This window comes from Vulpes lagopus, chromosome 12 (genome assembly GCF_018345385.1).
Source record: "Vulpes lagopus strain Blue_001 chromosome 12, ASM1834538v1, whole genome shotgun sequence".
Classification (NCBI taxonomy): domain Eukaryota; kingdom Metazoa; phylum Chordata; class Mammalia; order Carnivora; family Canidae; genus Vulpes; species Vulpes lagopus.
In genome coordinates this window covers 35,834,049-35,857,795 of record NC_054835.1, presented here as the reverse complement: position 1 = coordinate 35,857,795, position 23,747 = coordinate 35,834,049, and the positions used below count along the sequence as shown (strand labels likewise).

The following is a 23,747-nucleotide window of genomic DNA, read 5'->3' as shown; positions in this document are numbered from 1 at the left end:
GGGACCCTCCAGTGAAAACAGCTACCTCCTTGGCACTGCCGGTCTGATCTCACTTGCTGGTCAGCTCTTAAGAACCTGCCCCCTGTGCCCCAACCAATAGCTATGGCTGGAAGTGCCAAGGGTTGGAGACAGAGGGCCAGGTCAAGGGAGAAATATTTGAAGGACACTTGTGTTTGGGGTCAGGAGTCACAACCATTTGTGAGTTAGGCTGAAGCAGACAGTGGTTATATAGAGCCTCTAGTATTGTTCCAAGGCAGAGGGACAGACCCAAGTATGCTGCACTCATTAGGAACGGGAATCCCTGCTGGGTGGTGGCTGCAGATGCAGGATGGCAGGGTGGTAGTGGTGGCTGTAGCCTGGCAGTTGTGGTGATGATAGCGATCGGTGGGGACAATCATGTGGCTGTCACAGTAGCGATGGGGAGGATTGTGGGTGTGGTAGCGATGGCAGTGGTGCCAGTGTCATGGTGATGATGGTCATAGTGGTGATGGCTTTGGTAGAGGTGGCTGTGATGGTGACAGTCATGGTGATGGTGATGGTCCCAGCAAAGGAACATCCTGATCACAGCCACACTATCTACAGCATGGTCCTGCCAAGGTGTCACGTTACAGAAGAATACTTTGCATCAAATAACTAGCACTCTGGAACATCAGCTCAACGAGGGCCATTCACTGCCGTAGCTAGCACCTCCAAAGGGTATGGCACACAGGAGGTGCTCAATGAAAATGCGCCGAATGAGTACAAAGAGATCAAGTCTCTCCTCGGGATGAACACTGTTTTACCCCATTTGTTCTTCACCGTGCTCATTCAAGATCTTTCTAAAGAGATTCCCACGTGAGAGATGAGGACACTTGAGTCTGAGAGCGATGACATAACCCACCTAAAACACGAGGGGGTGAGTGATGCAGGCAGAGAGAGTGTTGCGGGCACTTTCAGCCAGGCCTCTTTGACTCTCCGTCCAGTGCTCTCTCCCCCAGCACTTTGCAGTCGCTCTCCCTGCCAGCTCTCAGCATTACATCGTGGTCTTGCACTCAGGCTTAATCATAGAAATACTTCTAATAATAGTAACAATTGCTGTTTGTAATTGTTCGAGTAAGGCTTAAATGATCAAGACCATGGAAATTATTAATAACCCAGGCCCCGCCATGGTAGTGTGGGTCATATTAAATCGTGTTGAGATGGATAACCTTGGCAATAATAGTAACCGGGATCATAAATTAATAACAGGAGTATTTAAGTTAATGCCACACTGTCGATACCCTTGGTAGTAAGCAGCTCAATGCTGCTGCTGCTGTTAGTAGTAACGTTGGCCCTTCTTGCCTTCCATGAATGCAGTGCAGAGGAGGGGCAGGGCTGTAAAAGCTGCTGGAGGAGACAGTTTAGAGATGGGCCCTGTCTGGCAGAGGTATTCCTCAGGGATTTCTGAAGAAGGGCTAGCTGCCTGGCCTTGGAGGTGTGGATCATCCACACTCATGCTCAAGGACAGGGTGATGTGCACCTGCTTTTTCTGAGGCTATCCTGTGGACTTTGTTGGATACACAGGAAAGACATTCACAGGGCAGAATGAATAAATTCGTTTCAGCTGATCCAGGGGAATCACCTACCAACTGCTTAGATGCTCAGTTCACAAGTGCACTTGATCTTCCCCCTCTTCCTGTAACGTGGGAGGGCAGTATTATTTTTTTCTAAGTCAGAACTGAGGTCCACACAGGGCCAAGATCAGGGAGTGGGAATAGGCTTTGTAGACTTGCCCTTTGTAGACTTGTAGGCTCTCTATTCCCTGGCCTCCTTGCCGGGGGATCAGGAAAAGGTAGGGACAGTCAGGGAGTAGACATTGAGGTGGGGTGCTTCCCACCAAAAGACTGGTGGTACTCTCCCTGGGTGGCCAAGGGCCTGTGATTGGCACCTGCTATGGTTTCTAGGGCATGGTGTGTGTGGTCCTGGGGGATGCTTACATAGGACACGGTACATGGATGTGAGTCCATCCAACCACGTTTCCTTTTATCCTCTTCTACAGACCTTTATTGAACACCTACTGTGTGCCAGGCATTTAGAGAAGAAATCACAGTCCCTGCCTGCAGGGAGCTCCTAAACCAATGGAAATACTCATACTCTAGTAAAGGCTATATTGTTGAGGATATATCTGTGTTTGGGTATGGACATGTGTGTTCATGAATGTGTGTGCACTTGTGTGAGAGACTGTACATGTGAGGTGACTGCACATGTGCATGTGAATGTGTGTTTGAATGTTATGACCACATGTGCAATGAGTGTGCATATGCGCATGAGTATGTAGGTGATGTGTAGAGCACACAGATTTACATGAGTGCACAAGGGTGGTGTGAACACAGGTAGCACATAAGCACATATACATGTAAGCTTGAGAGTGTGTGTATTCCTGCGTCTTATGTGCACACCTGTTACCCCCATTCAAACCCATCTTTTGGGAATTCGAATAATATCAGGATGGACCCCACTTTAAAGTCGCTTCTGCAAATTCTCGGGGTCAGGCCACCTGCTACTTCTCCCCTCCTCTTCCCCTGGGCCTTTGCACTGGGAGAGCGAAGAGTCGGGGATGGACCAGGGATGAAGGGCGGGGCGGGCAGTGGACATTCCTGCTGATAACGGCGAAAAAGGTTGAAGCTGGAGGCGGAGGCAGATGGGTAAGTGAGTGAACCCTGCGGGGGGGCTGCAGCCGAGAGGAACGGGAGCCGCAGAGGGGACGCCCTGGTCCCCGAGCCCACAGCATCCGGGAGCGACGCGCACTAGCGCAGCCCGGGCACTGGGTACCGGGGCGGAGTCGGGAGAGGCTCCAAGGGCCCGGGCGCGGAGAAGCGGCGGCGGGGAGCGCGGGCGCGCAGCTCCCCGCAAGCCCTCCCTTCCCCTCCTCTCCCCTCCCGGAGGCTGCGGGGCGGGCGGGCGCGGTTCCGGGGGTGGGCGGGCTGGGCGGGGAGGAGGCGGGGCCGCCGCACTGGCTTCTCCCAGCCCCTCCCGCCCTCGGCCAGAGCGAGCGGAGCCTCGGCGAGCTCTGGGGGGCGGGCGCTGGAGCGCAGCGCAGCGCAGCCCTATCCGTCCGCGGAGCGGACTCCACTGGAAGCGGAGCGCAGCCACCCGAGGCGGGCGGTGGGGGCAGGTGCCGCCGGCTGCGCCATGGACGGGCCGCGCCTGCTGCTGCTGCTGCTGCTCCTGGGGGTGAGTGCTGGCCGGAGGGCAGCCCGCGCCCTCTTCCTGGACTGGAACCCCAATGGGTTCAGGTTTTCCCCGAGGGAAAACAGAGCAGAGCGTCGGGGTCCCAGATGCTGGGGGTGGATGGCGGGAGAGAGCTCCGCTGCCCGGATCCACGGAGGAGCGTCTAGGGTTCTCGGAGCGCAGGGGCGACCCCGAGACCAAGGGCAGGGACGCGGGAGAGGGGTGCACGGATGCGGGTCCTCAGGCATCGCGGAGGGTGCGCATGGAGGAGCTGAGAGGGGGTCTCTCAGATGTCTGGGTTCTTCTGAAGAGGCGTTTGGATGCTGGGATCTCGAGGCGACTTTCCCCAAAAACATCTTGATCTCTGGAGGGTCGTGGGACGGAACCCAGGCTGAAAGGAAGAGGAATGGGATGGGGATTACAGATAAGAGGGGCGAGTGAGGCTGGGGCGGGGAAGCGGGGACCAGGAGGTAGAACAATGGGGGAGGTCGGAGGGACCAGAGGCAGAGGGGACCGGGCATCGGACAATGAGGGCCAGCCAGACAATGGGGGGGAGGGGCGCGGAGGGAAGCTCCAGGGAGCGGGGGTCGCTGAAGAGAGCAGTGGGTTGGGGAGGGCAGAAAAAGGACGACAGCGAGGGAGAGAGAGGGATGCCAGCAAAATGAAAGAGGACGGAGGAGGGCGCGCGGACCCCGAAGTGCCCGGGGACCCGCCTGCCCGCCGAGGGACAGCGGGACGAGTGGACGGAGCGGAGGCACGGACGTTTCCCGCGCCTGCCGCGCGCCCTTTCTCGCGGCCTCGCCCAGCCTGGGAACTGCAGCTCGGGATCCGAGGCCGGGAAGGGAGCGCCCACTTCGCCGGGGCGGACCCGCTGCCCGCTTCCCCCGCCACCCGCGGGCTCCTCCGGCCGCTGCTTCTCGCTGTGGGAAGCAGCGCCAGGGACCGGAACGGATGGAGCGGGCGTCGCGCGACCGGGTCTGGCCGCAGCCGAGTCTCAGGGTGCAGAGCGCGGGGACTCGCGAGGCTGGGAAGGTCCCGGCGGCGCGCGGCCGGGGGTCGCGGCAGCCCAGGCGGCCCGCAGGGGGCGCTGAGAGGCGGGCGTTGTGCCCTCGGCTGCGGCGGGCGCGACCCGGGCTGCGCGTCGCGCGCCCGCCCCGACCCCGCGGTAAGTTCAGCGGCGGGAGCGCCGCGCCCGCAGTTCGCTGGGCTCGAGCGCCGGGGCTGGTGGGGACTGCGTGCGCGCCCCGCCCAGCTCTCGGTGGAAGACGCTGGGCACCCCCGGGACGGAGGCGCTCGGACGCCGCGGATTCCGACTGCGCGGAGGACTGCGGGTCCTCTCCAGCATCTAAGTCCGTGCAGTAGTCCCAAGACATTCAGGAGATGTGACCTGTGTGGGCCCAGGCCCGGAACGCCCCACGGAGCTTGGCAGCGGAAGAGGTGGCCTCACTGTCCCTGCCATCTTCATTTCTCATCTGAGCGTTGCACCCCAAGCCCCCATCTTACAGGAGGGAAGACTGAGGCTCTGAAAGTTTAGACGACTTGGCCAAGATCTCACAAGCAAGTTAAACCAGAGTGCTAGCCAGGCCGCCCCCACCTGATTCCCTGCGGGGTACTCCCCACACCTCGCAGCGGGGCGCGGGGCAGCCCGACGTCCCAGCGGGGTGCAAGGGCCGCGTTTCTCCGCCGTGGGGGCTTGACACCATCCCCAGAGTCAGGCGGGCGGTGGAATGTGGGCGCTGGGGTGGGCGGAGACCGTCTCCGGGCGCCGGTCCGGTCCTCGAAGCTTGACCCCCCCGGAGCTGCCGGTACCTGTGGCTTCTCCGGAGACTTGGGAGAGACTTCAGGCGCGTTTGCTGACTAACGCGGCGGGGTAGCGGTGCTTCTTAACCCGGGAGGTGGGACTCGTGCGGCGCGGGCGTGGGCTCGGGACCGGGCTGGGGAGAGCGTCCCCCCCACACCGCGGTAGGGAAGAGGCGGGGAAAGAAGGGAGCCGGGCGCAGAGGTCCTGGGGTCTCGGGGGGTGGCCCCGCGCAGGCCGCGCGCAGCCCCTGCGGCTCTCGCCGCCGCCGCGCGCGGGGCTGCTGTCTGCGGGCTGGCGCTGCGCACCGCGGCGGTCCGAGCTGCTTCCTGGGCCGCGGCGATAGTGCTGAAACCAGAGCGCGTCCCGGCGGCTCGGCTGGCGGGCCGCGCCGGTAATGGAGGCACTTTGTCATTCAGACGTCTGTAACCGGAGCCGCCGGGCTGGCTAATGCGCCTAATAGGGATGCAACGAGGGCAGCAAATGGGAGGACAGGAGCTGTGGGGCGGGGGAGGCGGCTCCGGGATGGAAGGGGTCCCCACCTCCCTGTGCCAGCCGGGGCCCATTCACGCGCCTAGATCCCCCCCACCCCGGGGAGGAGGTGGGGAAGGGGTGCGGAGTGGGGAGGTGGGAATAATAAAATTGGCCGAGTGCCTACTATGTGCCACGCGCTGCCCTGGGTCATTTCTCTTGTGTCATTTAATCCTTATAAGATCCCCGCAGAGTAAATCTAGTTATTCCTATTTTACAGTTGAGGGAGTCCAACCTCCCAGACTTTTCGGGCATGAGCCCCCCAGTCCGTACGTGGTGGGGCCCTTGTTGGAACGCAGGATGCTTGGCTTGGAGTTTACTCTGTCCGCGGTGTGCCAGGCTCAGCAGCACCCCCCCCACTCCTGACCACCCCCAGCCTCCTAAACCGCGGAGGGACACGAGGCCCTTAACCATCACTAGCCCTGACTATTAGATCTGTGTCCTGTGTCCCTGGAGCCACAAATTTGGAACTGAGCCCCTTCCCTCCACTTATAGTCCCCAGGCCCTTATCAAAATCTTCATGCAGCCGCGTCCTTGGGTAATTAACTCATCTCCTACCCCAAATTCAACTGCTATCTAAAGAAGTGGAGCGCATATGCCAGTGTCTCCCCGGATTGGCATTGACCTCAAAAGACCCCTCCACAAATTTGAAAACTCTCCCACCCCATGGTTGCGGCTACTGGCTCCATTCACCTAAGGACCCCCTTTGCTGAAACTGTTGTGAATGATTAGGGCTCATCACACTGAAGCATTCATATGGTTTCAAATTCTCTCAACTCTTTTGGTGTGTTTTCCATTTTGTCCAATTTTGAAACAATTTTAAGGTTTTTAATAGTCAATTCACCTAAAGGTGATTTCATCTTAGTTTTTTGAAAGCCTCAAAGTGGCAAAAAGATTGCAAACATTCTCAAAAACGGGATGAAGTCATTCCATCGAATTGGAAATGAATAGGTTGTAACAAATGTTAATTTCAGGCACATTGGTTTATCACTTGGCAAGCTGATCATTTTGAGGCAATAAGCCTGAATCTGTGTCATCCCTCCTTGCTCCCAAGATTGCCCCCACCCTGGACCAACAGGATGTGACAGAGTCCAGGCTTCGAGCCACTTAGCAGAATTGCTTCTGTGAGCCTCAGTTTCCCCAGTTGTCAGAGAGGAGGTGATGGCATCCCTCAGCATCTTGGCTTCTGGAGTAGCTGTGTGGAATGATGTCTCCTCTTCCTTATGGGACTTCCCACAGAGGTCATGGACCATGTCTCATGGAAAACTCTTAGTTCAATCTGGGTAAATAGTTGTTAACTAGTAACTAGTTGTTAATTAATTAGTTAACTACAGGGAAAGCAATTTCCATTCTCCTTTGGCCCTCTTCAGATTCTTTCTGGTGGATCTTTCTTCATGCCTATCCTGCTCCCTCCTCTTATGTGGTTTCTTCTTTGGGCATGACTGCAACTCTCCCCTCACACTGCCTCCCGCCTAGGCTCCATAGCTCAGCCTGAGACAAAACACTTCTTCGATAACTAACATTTATTGAACTCCTACTATATGCCGGACAGACTTGCATCAATTATTTCATGCAATTTTCAGGGCAACCCTGAGCAGTAAATATTATCAACCCAATGCTTTAGGTGGGAAAAATGCATGTTTAGAGAGCCTGAGAATTGCCCCAAAGTAGCAGACTGTTAGGTAGCAGATCTGGGGTGTTTAGAAATAGGACACATAAAACAAGCACAGGAAACACATGGTTACTAATTATGTGGCCTGGAGTCCAAATGCAAGATTTGGGAGAAGAGAGAGGACCATGGGGGAAGGGGGTGAGAGGGGGGAGCAGAGCAGGCTTTGAGGGAGAGGGACATGCACAGACCACTCAAGTGCCATGGACAGACCCCCTCAGCTTTCTGCTAACCTCCAGCAACTGGAACCTAGCCAAAAAGCCACAAAAGAGGCAAGAAAGACCTTGGGAAAGATAAAAGAGGGATCCCAAAGTGTATAAACACCTTCTTTATTTGATGCCTACAGCAATCCCACGGGGCAGGTATTATCACCATTGCCTAAAGATGAAGAGACTGAGGTGCAGAGAAATTCCAGCCTGTCCCAGATCACCCAGCCCTAAGCGATGAGCCAGGATTCAGAGTAATGGAGGAAGACAGTATAGCTCATGCTTTTTACTCAGAGAATTGCCTCCTCCTGGTTCAGATCCCACCTACAATCACATTTGACATCTTCCCACCCAGGCTAATGACATAGTTTCTGTAGATTAAATTTGATGTAATAATTTAGGATGGGAGGGGAGGGGCTGCTCAGATCACACCTTGGTAGCAGTGAAAACTGACAACTCATATCTTGACAGGAAGGAGGGAGACAGAAACACTTAAAAAAAAAAAAAGGCTGACAGAAGAACTCAGAGACAAAAGTGTGGTAATTTGGGATAAAGAACACAGGGCTTCACTGCACTGCAGCCCAGTACGATTACTGGTGTAAATACTGAGTCCCTGAATCATGGGGAAACCATGAAGGTATGTTCTGGAATCAGAAGGGTGCAGCCACAGTTAGGTGATCAGAGCAGCAAATCCTCAATTCCTGGGAAATTCAGCTATTCAGAAAGTCTCCCCCTGTCCCCTGTGCCACTCCCCAGCCTGGAGTTCTAGTAAATTGAGGTCATATTGTATTTTCATGTTCTTAAATTTCATAAATATACATGTTGGGTATATATGGGCAGCAGATCTGGGGTGTTTTACATATATATATATAAATATGTATATATATATATAGCCTCCTGATCTGGGAGGCATGGGGGCCACAGGATCACTTCCTTGAAGAAATGACATTGAAGCATGAGCCCTCAAGGATGAAAAGAAATCCAAACAGACTCTTCTGGAATCTTGCTCTCCCTCATAGTAGAAAGCCTGCATCTGGGACCATGCCCCTGCCCCGGCCCCCGTCTTGGCTTCTGGTCTGCAGATGTTCCCAGACCTGTGTTCCTACCACCTGGGAGGAGATGGTGGCAAATACCCAAGGACCCCACTGTTATGCTGCCTGCACCCTCCCTGATGGTCTCTTGAGGACCACAAGCTGCCTCCTAGACTGATCCAACCTGTCCATCCCCTTCTTTCTGCCAAACCCTGGTTAGACCTCAGGAGATTTTAAAGGACTAGAGGGAAAGGGAGTATTTTTGGTTATGATTTTGCCAACGTGGAAGCAGAGTGTCCAAAATGACCTTTAACACTCCCCTTTAGTCCCATGACCCCATACTTCCTCTTGCATCAAATAGGAGATGCATGGTCTGAAGCCAGGGAAACAAGCTTTGGAGTTTTATTAGAAGAATTTTTTTTTTTAAAGGAATAGAAACATAAAACAAGCGGCCAGAACTCGCCCCCCCCCCGCCTCCCCCCACCTCCACCCCCCAGGGAATCTGGTGCTAAATCCTTCCATCCATGAGCAAAGAGCAAAGATGCCTCGGTGGCAGGAATCTGACTCCCCTTTCCCCTGGTTCCAGCACTGTTCCCACTGGCTGCATGGGGGCAGGGAGAGGGGAAGACTGGTGGCTGGAATTCAAGCCCTAGTGGAGCAGGGCTGCTGAGGGTGAGAGCAGCCGCTTTTTCATCGTCACTAACAGGCATCCCTTTTTCCTTGCTTGGTGCCAGATTCTTGCCAATCGGCTGGTTCTTTGCTCTGGCCCTGAGTGGTCTCTGTGTCCATGGATGAGGAGAGGTGAAGACTCAGAGAGGGAAAGCAGAGCAGGTCAGAGCTCCAGTTCAGAGTCAGGATTCGAACCCAAGACTCCACTCCTCTGCCTTCTGTTTTTGAGTACAGACACCTCCCTTTTTTTTTTTTTTTTTTAAGATTTTTATTTATTTTAGATAGAGCGAGAGAGAGAGAGCATGAGCAGGGGTGGGGGCAGAAGGAGAGGGAGAAGCAGGCTCCCTCCCAGGATCCTGCAGGGGTGATCCCAAGACCCCGGGACCCTGACCTGAGCTGAAGGCAGATACACAAGCAGCCAAGCCACCGAGGCACCCCAAGACACTTCCCATTTAATGTTTAGTATATGGAATGGTAGAATTAAGGACCCGGAGGAGGGCCTGCTAGCCTTTGTTAGAAAAAGCTTCCCTCTGTGTAGACAGAGCCCTGCTGGTGTTCAGCTTGGGAAGCAGCATTTGAGCTAGAGTTTAGCTTCCAGTTGCCTCCTTAGCTGGCAGCCCTGTGCGAGCTGGAACCTGTTCTGGCCAAAGGATCCAAGCTGGGTCCCAGGCCGTGTCTTCCCCATGTGGTGTATCCTCAGGATTCCAGGAGTTGCCATAACCCCAAGATGAACTCTGTAGAAAGTCAGCATCCGGGGCTCTGACCTCACACCCAGGCAGCCTGCAGAGGCGCCCTGTTCCCCACTGCCTTTTTTTGCCGCCAACTTTGATGTGCCTAATGCCTCCGTGGTGAGCTCATCCCCGCCCAGGTGGTTCCAATAGAAGGCTTTGGGGGGGGGGGTGTTTGATCTCTTGGAAGATATCCCCTCTCGCTTCTCTTGCCAGTCTGACCTTCTGATCTCCCCTCCGCCCAGGTGTCCCTTGGAGGTGCCAAGGAGGCATGTCCCACTGGCCTGTACACCCACAGTGGCGAGTGCTGCAAAGCCTGCAATCTGGGTGAGGGGGTGGCCCAGCCTTGCGGAGCCAACCAGACCGTGTGTGAGCCCTGCCTGGACAGTGAGTACTGGGTGGTGGTCTGGGGAGGGGTGGGGAGGTGCATGCCCGCTAGAAGCCTGACAAGGGCTCTGCCTCCTGGCAGGGTCTCCAGCTCACCTCTCTGTGGGCACCCGAATGGGTCCGACCCAGTATAGGAGGTGAGAAGGAAAGCTGAGCATGGCTGAGGGAAGTATGCAGAGGAAGGAGGGGGACCTCACCATGAGGGATCCCAAGGGGGTACCCCTGCCCAGCCCCCAGGTGGAGAGGCCTGGTAGAAGAATGTGGCCTGGAGGGAGGAGGAGCTGATGCTAAGACCAGCTAAAAATATCATCTGCACTATAAAATCAATGACTGCTACTTACCCTCAGTGCGTCTGGGGGAGGGGAGGAGATTCAAATCCTGGCTGCCCTGGAAACTGACCTTGGGGGATCCTGGGAAGGCTTGGTCAACTGTTCCCCAGCTCTGATCAAGGAAGCAGAGCTTTCCAGAGGTAGCAGGAGTGGGGCTGGAACACTCTGAGGCAGTCCTCACTGTGGGGTGGTGCCAGGTAGGAGGGGAGAGGGCTGCTGTGGCCTGTCTTGCCTGGGATGTCTTCAGAAGGGGAGAGAACCCTACCTTCCAGGGCTGTTGCTAAGGGATTCAGAACGGTGGGTCTGGGGTCTGAATTCTTGTGCTTTTAACCCAGCCTGGATGCCTCTAGCCTCAGTACTGGGCAGTGTACTGAGCCCAGTGCTCAGCACCCCCGGGGCTCAGGGCTCTTTTCCTGCCCAGAAACCTTCCCTTCCTGTCTAGAGTTGCAACCTGCCTTCTACCTGGCACTTGCCAGGCACCTGGAGGGCTGGTGGGAACCATACCAGATTCTTCTTTAATCATGACAGGAGCAAGGTATAGGAACTGGGAACTCTTTTGTTTGTTTTTAATATATATTTATTTATTTTTGAGAGAGAGAGAGAGAGAGAGGGTGAGAATACAGGGGAGAAGAGTAGAGGGGTGAGGCAGAGAGAGAATCCTAAGCAGACTCCTGGCTGAGCACAGAGTCCAATGTGGGGCTCGATCCCATGACTCCAAGATCATTATCTGAGCCAAAACCAAGAATCAGATTCTTTAACTGACTGAGCCACCCAGGGGCCCCAGGAACTGGGATCTCTGAACCCATTTGCCTAGTCTGACCTGTGGATTCCTCTCTATCACCCCCCCACACACAGCCTATCTACCAGGCAACCCCAACTCCTTGGTGTCCCCAAACGCACAGTTTTCCTCTCTCCATGCCTGTGGATCCTGTAACTCCATCCCGTAGCAGAGAAATGCCTGGGCCTAGATGGGGAGGCTAGACATCCTGTAATGCCTTTGCCACCTTGCCATCTGGCCACCTGCCCTGGCCTAACTGGGTTTCCATCCTAGGGCAGGGTTGGCCAACCATCGGCTATGCTGGATCCTCCCGAGTTTGCCTCTTGTTTCCTAGACTCCTCCCCAAGTCCTCTTCGCCCTGGACCCTAAGTCTCCCAGGATAGGAACTTACTTCCTTCTGTCAAAGCAAGAGGTGGGGTAGAGGAGCCTGGGAGAGGCTGGCATCTCTAGCATCTCCAGGGAAAGGGAGACAGGAGCTGAAGACCAGCTAGGAGGTGGTGGCAGGAGTCCTCCCTCCCATTTGCTCCCTCTGTTCCCCTCCCCCTGCCTCCAGCTGCGTTAACAGGCTGCCTTTATAAGCTCACTTTATGGGATGGAGACCCCAGCGGACTTTCCCTCTATCCTCAAAACGTTTCCATAAGGAAACCCATTAAGCTCCTGCCTTCATTCTCTGCCAAAAAAGACCACATTTTCCCCACCTCCTAAAACTGTCTCCGAGGAGTTTTCTTACTAATTTTCTGTATTTTCCCAGGGGCAGCGCCCCCCTCTCCACTCTCTCCCCCTCTGGTGTGACTAAACCCACCCCCCCTGCCACATGCTAACCAGATAGGATCCTCTTGTTTGTATATGCTGGACATCCTGCCTTGGCTGTTTAGGTTTGGAAGTCCTTTCTGCACACCGTATCCCTGCTACTGAAGCTCACCAGGCTTGCCATCGTCCACCCCAGAGGCTCAACTTTTGTTAGGAACCCTGCAGGGTGTCTAGTGCTTTATGGGAGAATTTCATTTCTTCCTCGCCATAACCCTGTGAATGGAGATATTATTCTCTATTTTACAGAGAAAGAAAAAAGCTCAAAGAGGTAGAGTAAAACACTCAAAGTCACACAGTTAAGAAGTTCTAGAAGCGGGTTTTGGGTCCAGGTCAGCCCCATCCCTGGGAGGAGAGACAGAGGGGTTCGTTTTTCCACCAGAACTGACTCGAAACTGATCTCCTTCCAGGCCCTTCCCTGTCTTGTCTTCTCTTCTCTCTTGGTTGCTTCCCCTTTCATTTCTCTCTGCATTTCTTTCTTTACATCTGCTTCCCCCACACACACACACCCCCCAAAGATAACGACTTGGTGCTCCATCTGGCCTCTGGATTCCTTTTGAGAGGGTTGAGATCAGAACCCAGGGCAGGCCTCAATTTCCCTCCAGTGGGACCCTAGTCTTTACTTCTGCTTCCACATTCTGAACGCTCCCTCCTTCTCTGGTCCCTAGTTCCTAAATCCTGCTCTTTCTGCGGTTGGAGCAAGGATTCATCCTCTTGGCTTCAGACTGGCACAGTTTTGCACTGGGTGGCTAGGAATGAAGAAGATTTGGCTCTGTGCCTTCCCCCGCCTTGCACATGGAGGAGAGGACCCTGGCATCCCCTGGCTGTTCCTCCCCTTATTAGATTAGACCTCACATCCCTTAAGAGATCATGACTCAAGAGTGAGCTCGGAAATCTCCCCTTTGTGCCACTGGGAAGGGCAGAAGACTATACAGGCAAGTCCTTCTTGCTTTCCAGCCCTCCTGCTGTTGCCTCGTGGGAAGTCCATCCCCACCCTCGAGAGCCAAGCCCTTAAGCGGCGTGGGGTAGCGCCATGGGTGGGACATTCTGCGGTCTAGCCTTGGTCAAGGCCACACCTGAGCCCCCACCCGCGGAGAGGACAAGAAGGACAGCAGAGGAGGGAGGAGGCTCCCTGGTGAAGGCCCGCCCTGCCTGGGTTGGGTTCACAGCCCAGCTCTGGCCCGCGGGGAGGGCCGGGTCACGCTCAGATTATTCCTTAATCATGCTGGGAACAAGGGGACAGGGCTGGGAACTCGCTAAGGGACTCTGCTGAGAAATGCACGCGGCTCCAGCTGGGTTAGCCCCGGGTGAAGCCTCCCCGTCAGGGCTTCCAGGCCTGGGGCCCCCTTCGTCCTTCCCCCTGGGTTGGAGCCAGGGGGATCCTGGGGATCCCGAGAGAGGAGGCAAGTAGGGTGCCCGACGTCCCGGTACCCAGAGGGCGGGCGAACAGACACCACCCCTCTCCCCGACTGCCCCCGTCCCCCTTGTCCATCTGCCCTCAGGCGTGACCTTCTCGGACGTGGTGAGCGCCACCGAGCCGTGCAAGCCGTGCACCGAGTGCGTGGGGCTGCAGAGCATGTCTGCGCCGTGCGTGGAGGCGGACGACGCCGTGTGCCGCTGCGCCTACGGCTACTACCAGGACGAGACGACGGGCCGCTGCGAGGCGTGCCGCGTGTGCGAGGCGGGCTCGGGGCTCGTGTTCTCGTGCCAGGACAGGCAAAACACCGTGTGCGAGGAGTGTCCCGACGGCACGTACTCCGACGAGGCCAACCACGTGGACCCGTGCCTGCCCTGCACCGTGTGCGAGGACACCGAGCGCCAGCTGCGCGAGTGCACGCGCTGGGCCGACGCCGAGTGCGAGGGTGAGCGCGCGGGGCGGGGTCCCCGGGGGCGGGAGGGCCTGGCGGCCCGGCGGCGGGGGTGCCTCTGAGCCTGCACCCGCCACCCTCCCGGAAACCCCAGGCCCCAGGGACCCCTCTCAGGGTGCCCTCCCGTGGGTGTTTGGAGAGCCCCCATCCTCCTGCGGGGCTGCAGCTACCACGCTCCAACTCCGTTTCCAGACCTTTCTTCGTCTGTGGCTGTCAGCTAGGGATTGGCTGGGCCGCAGATCAGCACCTCACAGGTGGCCACCGCGGACAGGCACAGTGCAGGACATGTCTGATCCTTGAACGAGCTCCCTGGACTGGAGAAAGGGGCTTGAGGACTCTCAAGAGTTGGGGCCCTTTGGCTCTGAGGCTGTGTCTAGGTCCACAGTGCCTTGGAGCTCTGGGACCTGGGATGGAACTTGCCCTGTCACTATCTGAGTGATACTGGGGGGGGGGGGGGTCACTCTTGTCTCTGGACCCTCGTTTCCTCATTGGTCATACAGTTTTCAGGGGTGTCGTGGGTTAGGCAAGGTAGCTGGCCCCCTTGTGATATCAACTTATGATATCTGGGGGAGGGGTCAACAGTTGTGCTTACCGGTTAGCCAAGATGAGGTTGGACTCAGGGAATTCTAAGGAGGTGGTGGGGACAGAGGAAGAAGGGAAACAGCAGGCCCAAGGCTCAGGAGCCCAAGGATGAGACAGGGTGCACATGGAGGGCTGTCAGCCCCAGGTGGGTAGGAACTGGGTGCACTCCCATTAGCCAGGCTTGGGGCCCCAAGGAGTGCACCCAGTTCCTGGGATGGGGGGAGGAAGCCCGATGACCAGCCAGAGCAGAACTGTTTTATTTTCTGGTTGGTGACATCCGTCTGCAGGGAGGCAAGTAGGCTTTTCTATTGCAGGGAGAGGTTGACAGTGCCTTTACTTGGGTCCATCACCCTGGGGCTGGGCACCTAGTTATAGCTACTTCCCTTCAGGACCCATCCCGCAGGGTGCCCTCACTCTGAAGCACCAGTACTTCCTTCGGGAGCCCCCTCAGTTTGAAGGAAAGAGACAACCTTTGCCCCGGTCTGATGAAGTAGAAGTTGCCCCAGCATTTGGTTCCCAGGAGCTCCCCCATGCTGGTGGAGGCAGCACAGCCTAGGCCTTCAGTCATTCACCAATCAGATGGGGGAGGCAGATCGCCTGCCATGGGGAGCATGCCTTCCTTCCACATCCCATGATCCCTGGCTCAGGGAGCTCAGGGTGGAGGGTGGGTAAACTGGGCTGAGGCCAGGATGTGTGTGTGTGTGTGTGAAGCTTCCTGGTTGGGGGTCAGGGGAGAGGAGCGGGGCCCAGAGCCTAGTGGTTCCAGTGGCGATTGCTCTAGGCCAGGAGACAGGCAAGTGGCGTCAGGCACAGGGCAGAGCAGGGAGGGAGTTTTAGCAGCTGGCAGGAGGCAGATGGGCAGCACAGTTCATGAGCAAGTCTGGACCAGCCAGTGGGGGGACTTAGTCCCGGGTGCGGTTAGAGCAAAGAAAGGTGGTGGCGGGGGAGGGGTGGGCCCTGCCTTTTGAGGCGTTCACAGATTCCTCACAGATACCACCCTACTTTCCCAGCCATCCCGAAGGAAGAGGGTACCCCTGAGAGCTGTGTTTATCTCCTCTTCTGTTCTCTGCTCTAGCCTCTGAAGGGTTAAATGGCAGCTCTGAATAGAGGGAACACTTCAGGAAATGGACTTGGATGGTGGTTTGGTTGCCCCCCCTCCTCCTTCCAGGGTATTGTACTTTCTTGCATATACATTTCAGGTGTCAACATGGTGACTCACTCAGCCTTGGGGCAGAAGGATACCCCCCTCCACCCCTCACCCCAGTGAAATTTGGGTTTAGGAGTAACCTGGTCCCTCTTTCCACACGCAAGTCTGACAGCTCCCATTCCGGAAATGGCTGTCAGGACTCACCAAGGGCTTAGGGGGTTGGAATGCTGGTGGACATGGCCACATCTGGATCTCATCCTGCTGTGCCCCTCCCCTCCTAACCTCACCCCAAGGGGGATTGGAGAGATGAGGAGAAAGTGCCCTAGACAGCCCTGTCTTCAGCCTGGTCTGTCCCTTAATGCCCATTGTCAACCTTTCCCCTTTGAGATTTCTGGAATCTCTGTGGTGGCCTAATTCACCAACATCCCTAACATACCTTCAGCCTCTGGGGTGGGGGCCGCCCTAGCCAGCTCTATCTCAGCCTCCAGGCGCAGACTGCCCAACCAGCTTGCCTGGTCCCCTCACTGGGCAGGAGAAGAAGACCCTTCAAGTCCAACACCCTGCCTGGGGCTGCCAAAAGACAGAGCTGTGTTTCCTCCACTCCTTTCCCTACCCCTAGGACTGAGCTGAGGGAGGGGAAGATGGGGCAACAGATGGCAGTCCTCTCCCTAGCACCAGCCAGATGGATTCCAGATCCACATCTGGGGGCCTAACCCCTCAGAAGGTGCTGAAAATGGGGGCCTTTGAACCATCCTCATCTCAAGCTGAGAAGGCCCAAGAGACCAGTGGGCAGCTTCTACTCCACTTGGGTGGGCAAACTGGAGGTGGGGTGGGGCGGAGCTAGGGAGCAAAGTGCCTTCCCTTCACCCCATTGGCATGTCCTGTCTGCTTTCCTTCCCTGCCCCAGGCGTGGGAAGTGAGGACAGATGGGGTAGGCAACTTCGCCCAGACAGGTACCCCCAGGTCATCTGGAGCCCACAGCCCCTGGCACTGCCCCTGGCTGGGTGGCTGAATGGAAATTCCCACCCACTAGTGCCAGGAGGTGCCAGGTCCCCTGTTAGGGAGGCTGGCAGTGCCCACTGAGATGAAAGGGCCTAGGTGGGTGGCAAGACACAGTCCCTCTTGCCTCTCCCCAGCCCAGGCAGCGGGCAGTACCTTCTTTGTAGGTCTTCTCCCCACCAGCAGTCTGCTTTCTGCCAGGGAGGGTTTGGGCTACCCAACACTGTCTTCTCTGGGTGGCAAAATCAGATGGTTTGGTTTGGGGGGCCACACGGGGCAGGAAGCAGATGCTAGCAACTGCCTACAGACTGGCTGAGGGAAGCCAGCCAGCTGGGCACCCCCTACTCTGTCCAGGCTGAGAGCTAGGACATCACAAACCAGAAGGGAGGCTGAATGCCACTTCCTAGGGAGATAGTTTGCAGGGAAGTAAACTCTCTGTCTAGACCTGGGTACCCTCATCCTTCCCTAGGACCGGGATGACTGGGGCCATTGGGACAAACTGGGATGAGGGAAGTTACAATATTTCCCCAGAGTGATTCCTGCTAGAGGTCCCCTGGTGCCCACTCTCTCTTCTTTGTGTGTTTACCTCCATGCCAGGCTTCTGGGTACCCAGGGAGGCAGAATAGTTTCCTAGGATCACAGCTGCACCCCAGATCCAAGGGAGCTTAGAGACCATCTCTCTAGCATCCCCATTCTGTAGATGGGGAATTGAGGTCTTGAGAGGCAAAGGGACTGGTCCAGGGTCACATAGTAAGCCAGTGATAGCGCCGAAGAGGACCCAGGCCCTTGTTCTTCTCCACCATCATGATTCATACACCCAATCCCAGCCCTCACCCCTGTGTGTAATGGCTGGGCACTCTCACACCTGGAGCGGGGCAGGGAGTGGAGAAGAAGGTGCTGGAGCCGGTCAGAAGTGAAAGGGCAGGGCTGGGGGCTGGGGAGCAGGCCCTCACTCCTATAGCTTCTTCCCACAGAGATCCCTGGCCGTTGGATTACCCGGTCCACACCCTCAGAGGACTCGGACAGCACCGCCCCCAGCACGGAGGAGCCAGAGCTACCTCCAGATCAAGAAATCATAGCCAGCACCATGGCAGATGTGGTGACCACAGTGATGGGCAGCTCTCAGCCTGTAGTGACCCGAGGCACCGCTGACAACCTCATCCCTGTCTACTGCTCCATCCTGGCCGCCGTGGTTGTGGGCTTAGTGGCCTACATTGCCTTCAAGAGGTGAGAGGTGGGGGTGGGGGGCAGGGGACAGAGAGCAGGGTCTTTGCTCCCAAGGAGGGCTTTACTGTGACGGTGACCTGAAAATTCACACTTTAAATTCTGCCCCAAACCACGCTCATCCTCACCACCAGCTGCCCCATGCCAGGGTGTGGCAGGTCAGCAGGAGGCAGGCAAGGGGATGGTCCCTGTCCTACTCTGGCACCAGCACCACCCCGCTCCCATGCTGTGCCCCTCCCTGGCTCGCCACCCCCAACTGCACACCAAGCTTTCTTTACCAGCCACCTGTGCCCTCAACCCCTAAATCCCATTTACCCACAGTTACCTATGTGTGCATCTGTCTCTTCCTTCCCGTGTTACATGTGGGATGTTGTGGCACTCACATCCAGAAATTCAGGATGTGCAAGAACTTCTAGGAAGTGTTTTATTTTATTTATTTATTTATTTATTTATCTTTTAAAGATTGTACTTCTTTATTTGAGAGAGTTTGTGCAGGCGTGAGCATGAGCATGAGCTGGAGGAAGAGCAGAGGGGGAGGGAGAGAGAGAGAGAGAATCTCAGGCAGCCTCCCTGATGAGTGTGGAGCCCAATGAGGGGCTCAGTCTCACGACCCTGAGATCATGACCTGAGCCGAAATCAAGAGTCGGACACTCCACCAACTGCACCACCCAGGCACCCCTGGAAAGTGTTTTATTTTTTTAAAGATTTTTTTTTTGTTTACTCACGAGAGACACACAGAGAGAGGCAGAGACACAGGCAGAGGGAGAAGCAGGTGGCCTGTGGGGAACCTGATGCGGGACTCCATCCCAGGACCCCGGGATCACAACCTGATCTAAAGGCAGACGCTCAATCACTGAGCCACCCAGGCGCCCCCTGGAAAGTGTTTTAAATGTTTAAGTGCATTTTCCATTCTTTAAAAGAATATCATCAAAGTAATATATGCTTGTTTGGGTAAATGCAAACAAGACCAACGTCTTGTAAAGCAAAAAGTAAAAGCTCTCTTTTATCTCCCCAAATCCTACCTCCCTTCTCATCAGAATCTTTTTGGAATGAATCCTTTCTAGCCATTTTCTGTGCATTTCTAAACACATATACATAAAACTTTTTATAGGTATGTGTAAACACACAGGGTATTTTTTTTTTTTAAAGCATCAATGGGATCACACTATCCATACTCTGTAACTTACTTTTTCACTTAATCTCCCTTGGGAGAGCTTTCCTCGGGACATATGGATTATCTGATTGTTTGTAACCACTCACTCAGCATATGGATGGATGCTAATTTATTTGAACAGTCTTCTATTGAGGCACCTTTGATTTGTTTTCATTTTTTTCTTATTGCCAATAATAGCAGAGGAAATCCTTGTGTATATCCCTGCACACATGTGGGAGTAGTTTAGCAGAGTAGATTGGGAAAAATGGAATTCCTGGGAAATCATTTGACGCACCATTCATTCCGTGAACATACATTGAACGTGTGCAGCGGTCACGGAGGCCTGAGAGCCCTTCTGCCCTCCAGGTGCTTTCAGTACAGGCCAGCGGCGGGGCCATTATGGAGAGAAAGAAGAACGGTGGGTACCTCGGTAGGGGGCTGTGATGGGGTACCTCCCGTGGCCCCAGCCCCCACACACCAGAGCACAGATCCCATGGGCTCCTGGCCAGTAGGGCCCCTCGCACCCTCTGAGACCCGGCCTGTCCTCTGGCTTCAGGTGGAACAGCTGCAAGCAGAACAAGCAAGGAGCCAACAGCCGGCCTGTGAACCAGACGCCTCCGCCGGAGGGAGAAAAGCTCCACAGTGACAGTGGCATCTCTGTGGACAGCCAGAGCCTGCATGACCAGCAGCCCCACACACAGACGGCCGCAGGCCAGGGTGAGCAGTGAGGCTGGGCTAGGGGACTGAGGTAGGGAGAAAAGGAGTGATGAGGGTTAGACTGTAGGAGGGACTGCCAGAGGGGCTGGCTGACAGGGGAGAGGGCCTCTGTGGTGTAGGAGGGGAGAAGCAGGAGGAGCGAATGGGTAGAAGAGGGCTTTCCAGCAGGGCATCCAGACTCATCAAGCTAATTGTCCCCCCTAGGGCTAATTACTCCCCAAAGTGGCTGCAATTAGCCTCCCGCCCTGGACTTCTGGGGAACAAGTAGTTAATTACGGACCCTAATTAGTAGCCCAGAGCCCAGCTCCAGGACACTTGCTGTGGTCTGGGCCTAAGTCCCGTGGCTCCTCTCTTGACTGATTGTGGAGAGGCGGGGCTGGGGTTAGGTGGTGGGGATGGGGTTGAAGTTGTGGGTGATAGGGGATGTGAGTCAGCACCCCCAGGCCCCTCCACAGCCCTGCCCCCTATCCAGGACCTCATCTGGGCAATCCCTCTGCCTCTAGGCCCTCAGGGGTTCCCCACACTGGGAGGAGAGATGCTTCAGCCCTTCCTGGGTCCTACCCAGGCCCCCAGGCCCACTGTAGGGCAAAGGGGGTCTGGAGGATCACCCCTGACTCCCCCTGGGTTCTTGGCAGCCCTCAAGGGGGACGGAGGTCTCTACAGCAGCCTGCCACCAGCCAAGCGGGAGGAGGTAGAGAAACTGCTCAATGGCTCTGCGGGGGACACCTGGCGGCACCTGGCAGGTGAGCTGGGCTACCAGCCTGAGCACATAGACTCCTTCACCCACGAGGCCTGCCCAGCCCGAGCCCTGCTTGCCAGCTGGGCTGCCCAGGACAGCGCGACGCTCGACGCCCTCCTGGCTGCTCTGCGCCGCATCCAGCGAGCCGACATCGTGGAGAGCCTGTGTAGCGAGTCCACGGCCACGTCTCCGGTGTGAGCTGCCCCAGAGCCCCTGCCCTGCCCCCACATTCCGACGACGACTGATGCTCCAGCCAGCCCCCACGGGCCAGCGTCAGAGCTGAGCTTCTCTGGGCAGGGCCACAGAGCCCTGGGCCCCTACGCCACAGCCCTGTCCCCGCTCCTGTGTGGCCCCATCGCTTCTGATCACTCTCTCCAGCACCAGAAGTGCCCCTGCCACCTCTCCCACCCTGCCCCCAACCCCCAACATCACATCTCAAATCTTCTGCTCTCTTCTCCCCACACTGCTGGGTGGGCCAGCCCCTCCCACCTCCACAGGTGTCAGGTCTGGGGGGCTGACACCAAGGCTGGTGTTGGGGGCAAGGACAAAGCCCCAGAGACTCAAAGGGAGAGACTGAGGAAACCAGAGCCACAGGCTCTACACTGTGAACCTGGGGAATGAGGGACCATCATTGTGGCCTACATCCTCCTTCAGCCCCCTCATCCTCCTCTCTGGGCCAAAATGAAGATGATAAGAGGCTTATCAGAGTTGGAAGGGGGTTCTGATCCACCCCCCCCCTTGTTTTACATATAGACAGGCCCAGAGAGAGGGAGTGACTGGCCCAAAGCCACCCAGCAATGGGGAAGACATGTGGGCTGGCCCCCCACTCTCTGAATTAGGGGAGGCAGGCCTCAGGTTTGCTTGAGGGCAGGGAGCAGGGGTTGGGGGGCGCAGGCAACCCTCTGGGAAGTGTCTCAAAGCCAAATCTAGCCTGTCCTCTAGCATCTCCAGGCCCCGTCCAACCCCTGTGGAGATGGGGATGCTTCACCCAAGGCCTGGTCCATTGATCCATCATGGTCAGTGATGGCTTTGATTGAGCATGGTTTAGGGTTTGTGGAAAGGGGTCCCTTTGCCAGTTCTGCTCAGGCACATCAGTGTGGCATCCATGGTGTGGCCCAGACTACAGGTGCCTTCCATCCCGGCACAGACCCAGAGCCAACACAAGACAGTATCTTCTCCTAGAGCCAGCCCGTGGGGTCAGGGAATAAGGACCCCTGATCTGCAGCAAACAGACACACACACACACACACACACACACACACACACACACACACGTTGAGAAATCTGCTTTTCTACACGAGTTCTTTCTCTTGGGCTGGGACCGGATCCTGCCCAGGGCAGCTGCCAGAGAAGCACTGAAGGGATTTGAACTCAGCTTGCCCTCTTCCCTCGCCCCTGGTTTGGCGGGCCAAGGACGGCTGAGGCTTGAGCTGGCGTCTGGAGTCCAAGGGCCTGCACGTGGAGGAATGCTCCCCCCAGTCCTTCCTTTTCCTGCAAGCGCGGGTTTGGCTGGACTCCGGAGGTTGCAGTGGAGAGAAGCGGACCAGTGTGGGAATGCGGCAAGAAGGACCTGAGGGAGTCTGCGGCCCGCAGAGGCGCCCCTCCTAACTGTAGCGGACCCCGCGGAGGACTGTTGCTTCCCTAGCTTGGTGCCAGAAAGGGGCCGTGAAGTCTCATGAAGTCCCTCCTGGCCTGTTCTGTTTTGCTTGACGTTGGAATGAGTGTGGCGCCCCTCTATTTAGCATGAACGAACCCAGCCCCAAGCAGGGTGTGTGGTGACAGCCACCGCCTCCCCTTTGCCCAGGGTTCTCCCAACTCCGTGTAAGGGACTGGGAACCTTGTAAGTAAATGGCATTTCCATGACCTCGATCTGATGGGTCTGACAGCGAGGAGGAAACTCACCTGCTGGCCCCTCCCCTGTGCACCTGGAACCTGGAGAGTGGGACAGAATCTGAGTGTATTTATTGTCCTCCGCAGCAGGTGGGGAAGGGGCTGGGGTACCGCAAGTAGGTTTTAGCATGTGTTTGGTTCTGGGACCCCTCCCGCCTCCCTCTGGGCCAAGATGAAACCCTTTGGCAACCCCCCAGCTGGGGGCTGTGAGCTCCAGACCCCCTGTCACCTCCCCCTTGCATCCTGTGTAATCATTTCTTGGGCCTTCCTAAAACCTACACATAAAACATAAATGATGAGCATTATAATAGCAAAGAAAGAAAAGCAGTGCAAAGAGATTTTTCTGGAAACGTACGTGATTGGAGCCAGTGTGGGGGCAGAGGAGGGTTTTGTGTGGAGGGGACCCAGGTATAATTTCTAACTTGGTGAATTCCTGTCCTATTGTCCCCGCCCCACAAAATGGGGGGTTTTTCACAGAAATCGAGCAAATCCACATGTGTAGCCATGGAGTTAATTGAAGTGGGATAGGGAAGGAGTGGGGGCCTTCTGCCCCCAGATTTTGGAGAGGGAAAGTGAAAATGACCACGCAGGAAGCTGGCCAGCTGTGAACTTGACCAGATGTCAGAAGTGAAACTGACCACAGGGGAGCCAGAGGTTTGCCTCTTTGCCAGGGGAGGGCCGGGTCACAACCCCGCAGCTCGCAGCCACCCACATGGCCTGGGAGACACACACTCACACCCACACACATGCACAGACCCAGGGTCTGGCTCCAGATGGCCTGGCAGGAGCCTGGCTGCTTGGCCTTCAGTGAGGCAGGCCCCTCCCTGGCGGCTCTCTGGGGCAGGTCCCAACCCCGGCTCCTGGCAGCCTGGCTCTGAGCCCTGCCTGGCCCAGGAGCAGAAGGGTTCCCGGCCCCAGGCCTAAGGCCCCCACTCAGCCTCTGCTGATCACTTGGCCAGGTCTTCTGGTGGGGCTGAATCGTAGATGCCGGGGAAGGCCATGGGAGGCTTGCTTTTCCCAGAAAGAACAGCAAACAAATCTTCCTAGTTTCAGAATCATGGCAGGGGCCAGCAGGGTCCCAGCCAAGGGTTAGGCATGGGGTGAAAGCAGAGGGCTGCCTTCTATCCGCAACCCCCAACCCCACCATGTCTGGGAGGGCTATAAGGAGTGTAAGTGGAGGGTTATGATTCAAAGTAGGTAAGAGAAATGATCATGGATAACCCCCAGGGTGATGGGGGAGACAATCTCTGTCCTGAGGGTGCCTCCTGTCTTCTGGAGAAAACACAGCCCCAGACTTTGGGTACCT

General features: G+C 56.3%; 1 protein-coding gene across 1 annotated transcript; it reads left to right on the top strand.

The window, feature by feature from the left end:
• Positions 1-463: 463 nt before the first annotated feature.
• Positions 464-22,760, top strand: NGFR (nerve growth factor receptor). The gene is made up of 7 exons (XM_041726814.1): positions 464-532; positions 2,770-3,192; positions 10,067-10,208; positions 13,625-13,984; positions 17,693-17,945; positions 19,652-19,812; positions 20,448-22,760. The coding sequence occupies exons 1-7, from the start codon at positions 464-466 to the stop codon at positions 20,747-20,749; spliced, it is 1,710 nt and encodes a 569-aa protein (XP_041582748.1). The 3' UTR covers positions 20,750-22,760.
• Positions 22,761-23,747: the final 987 nt, after the last annotated feature.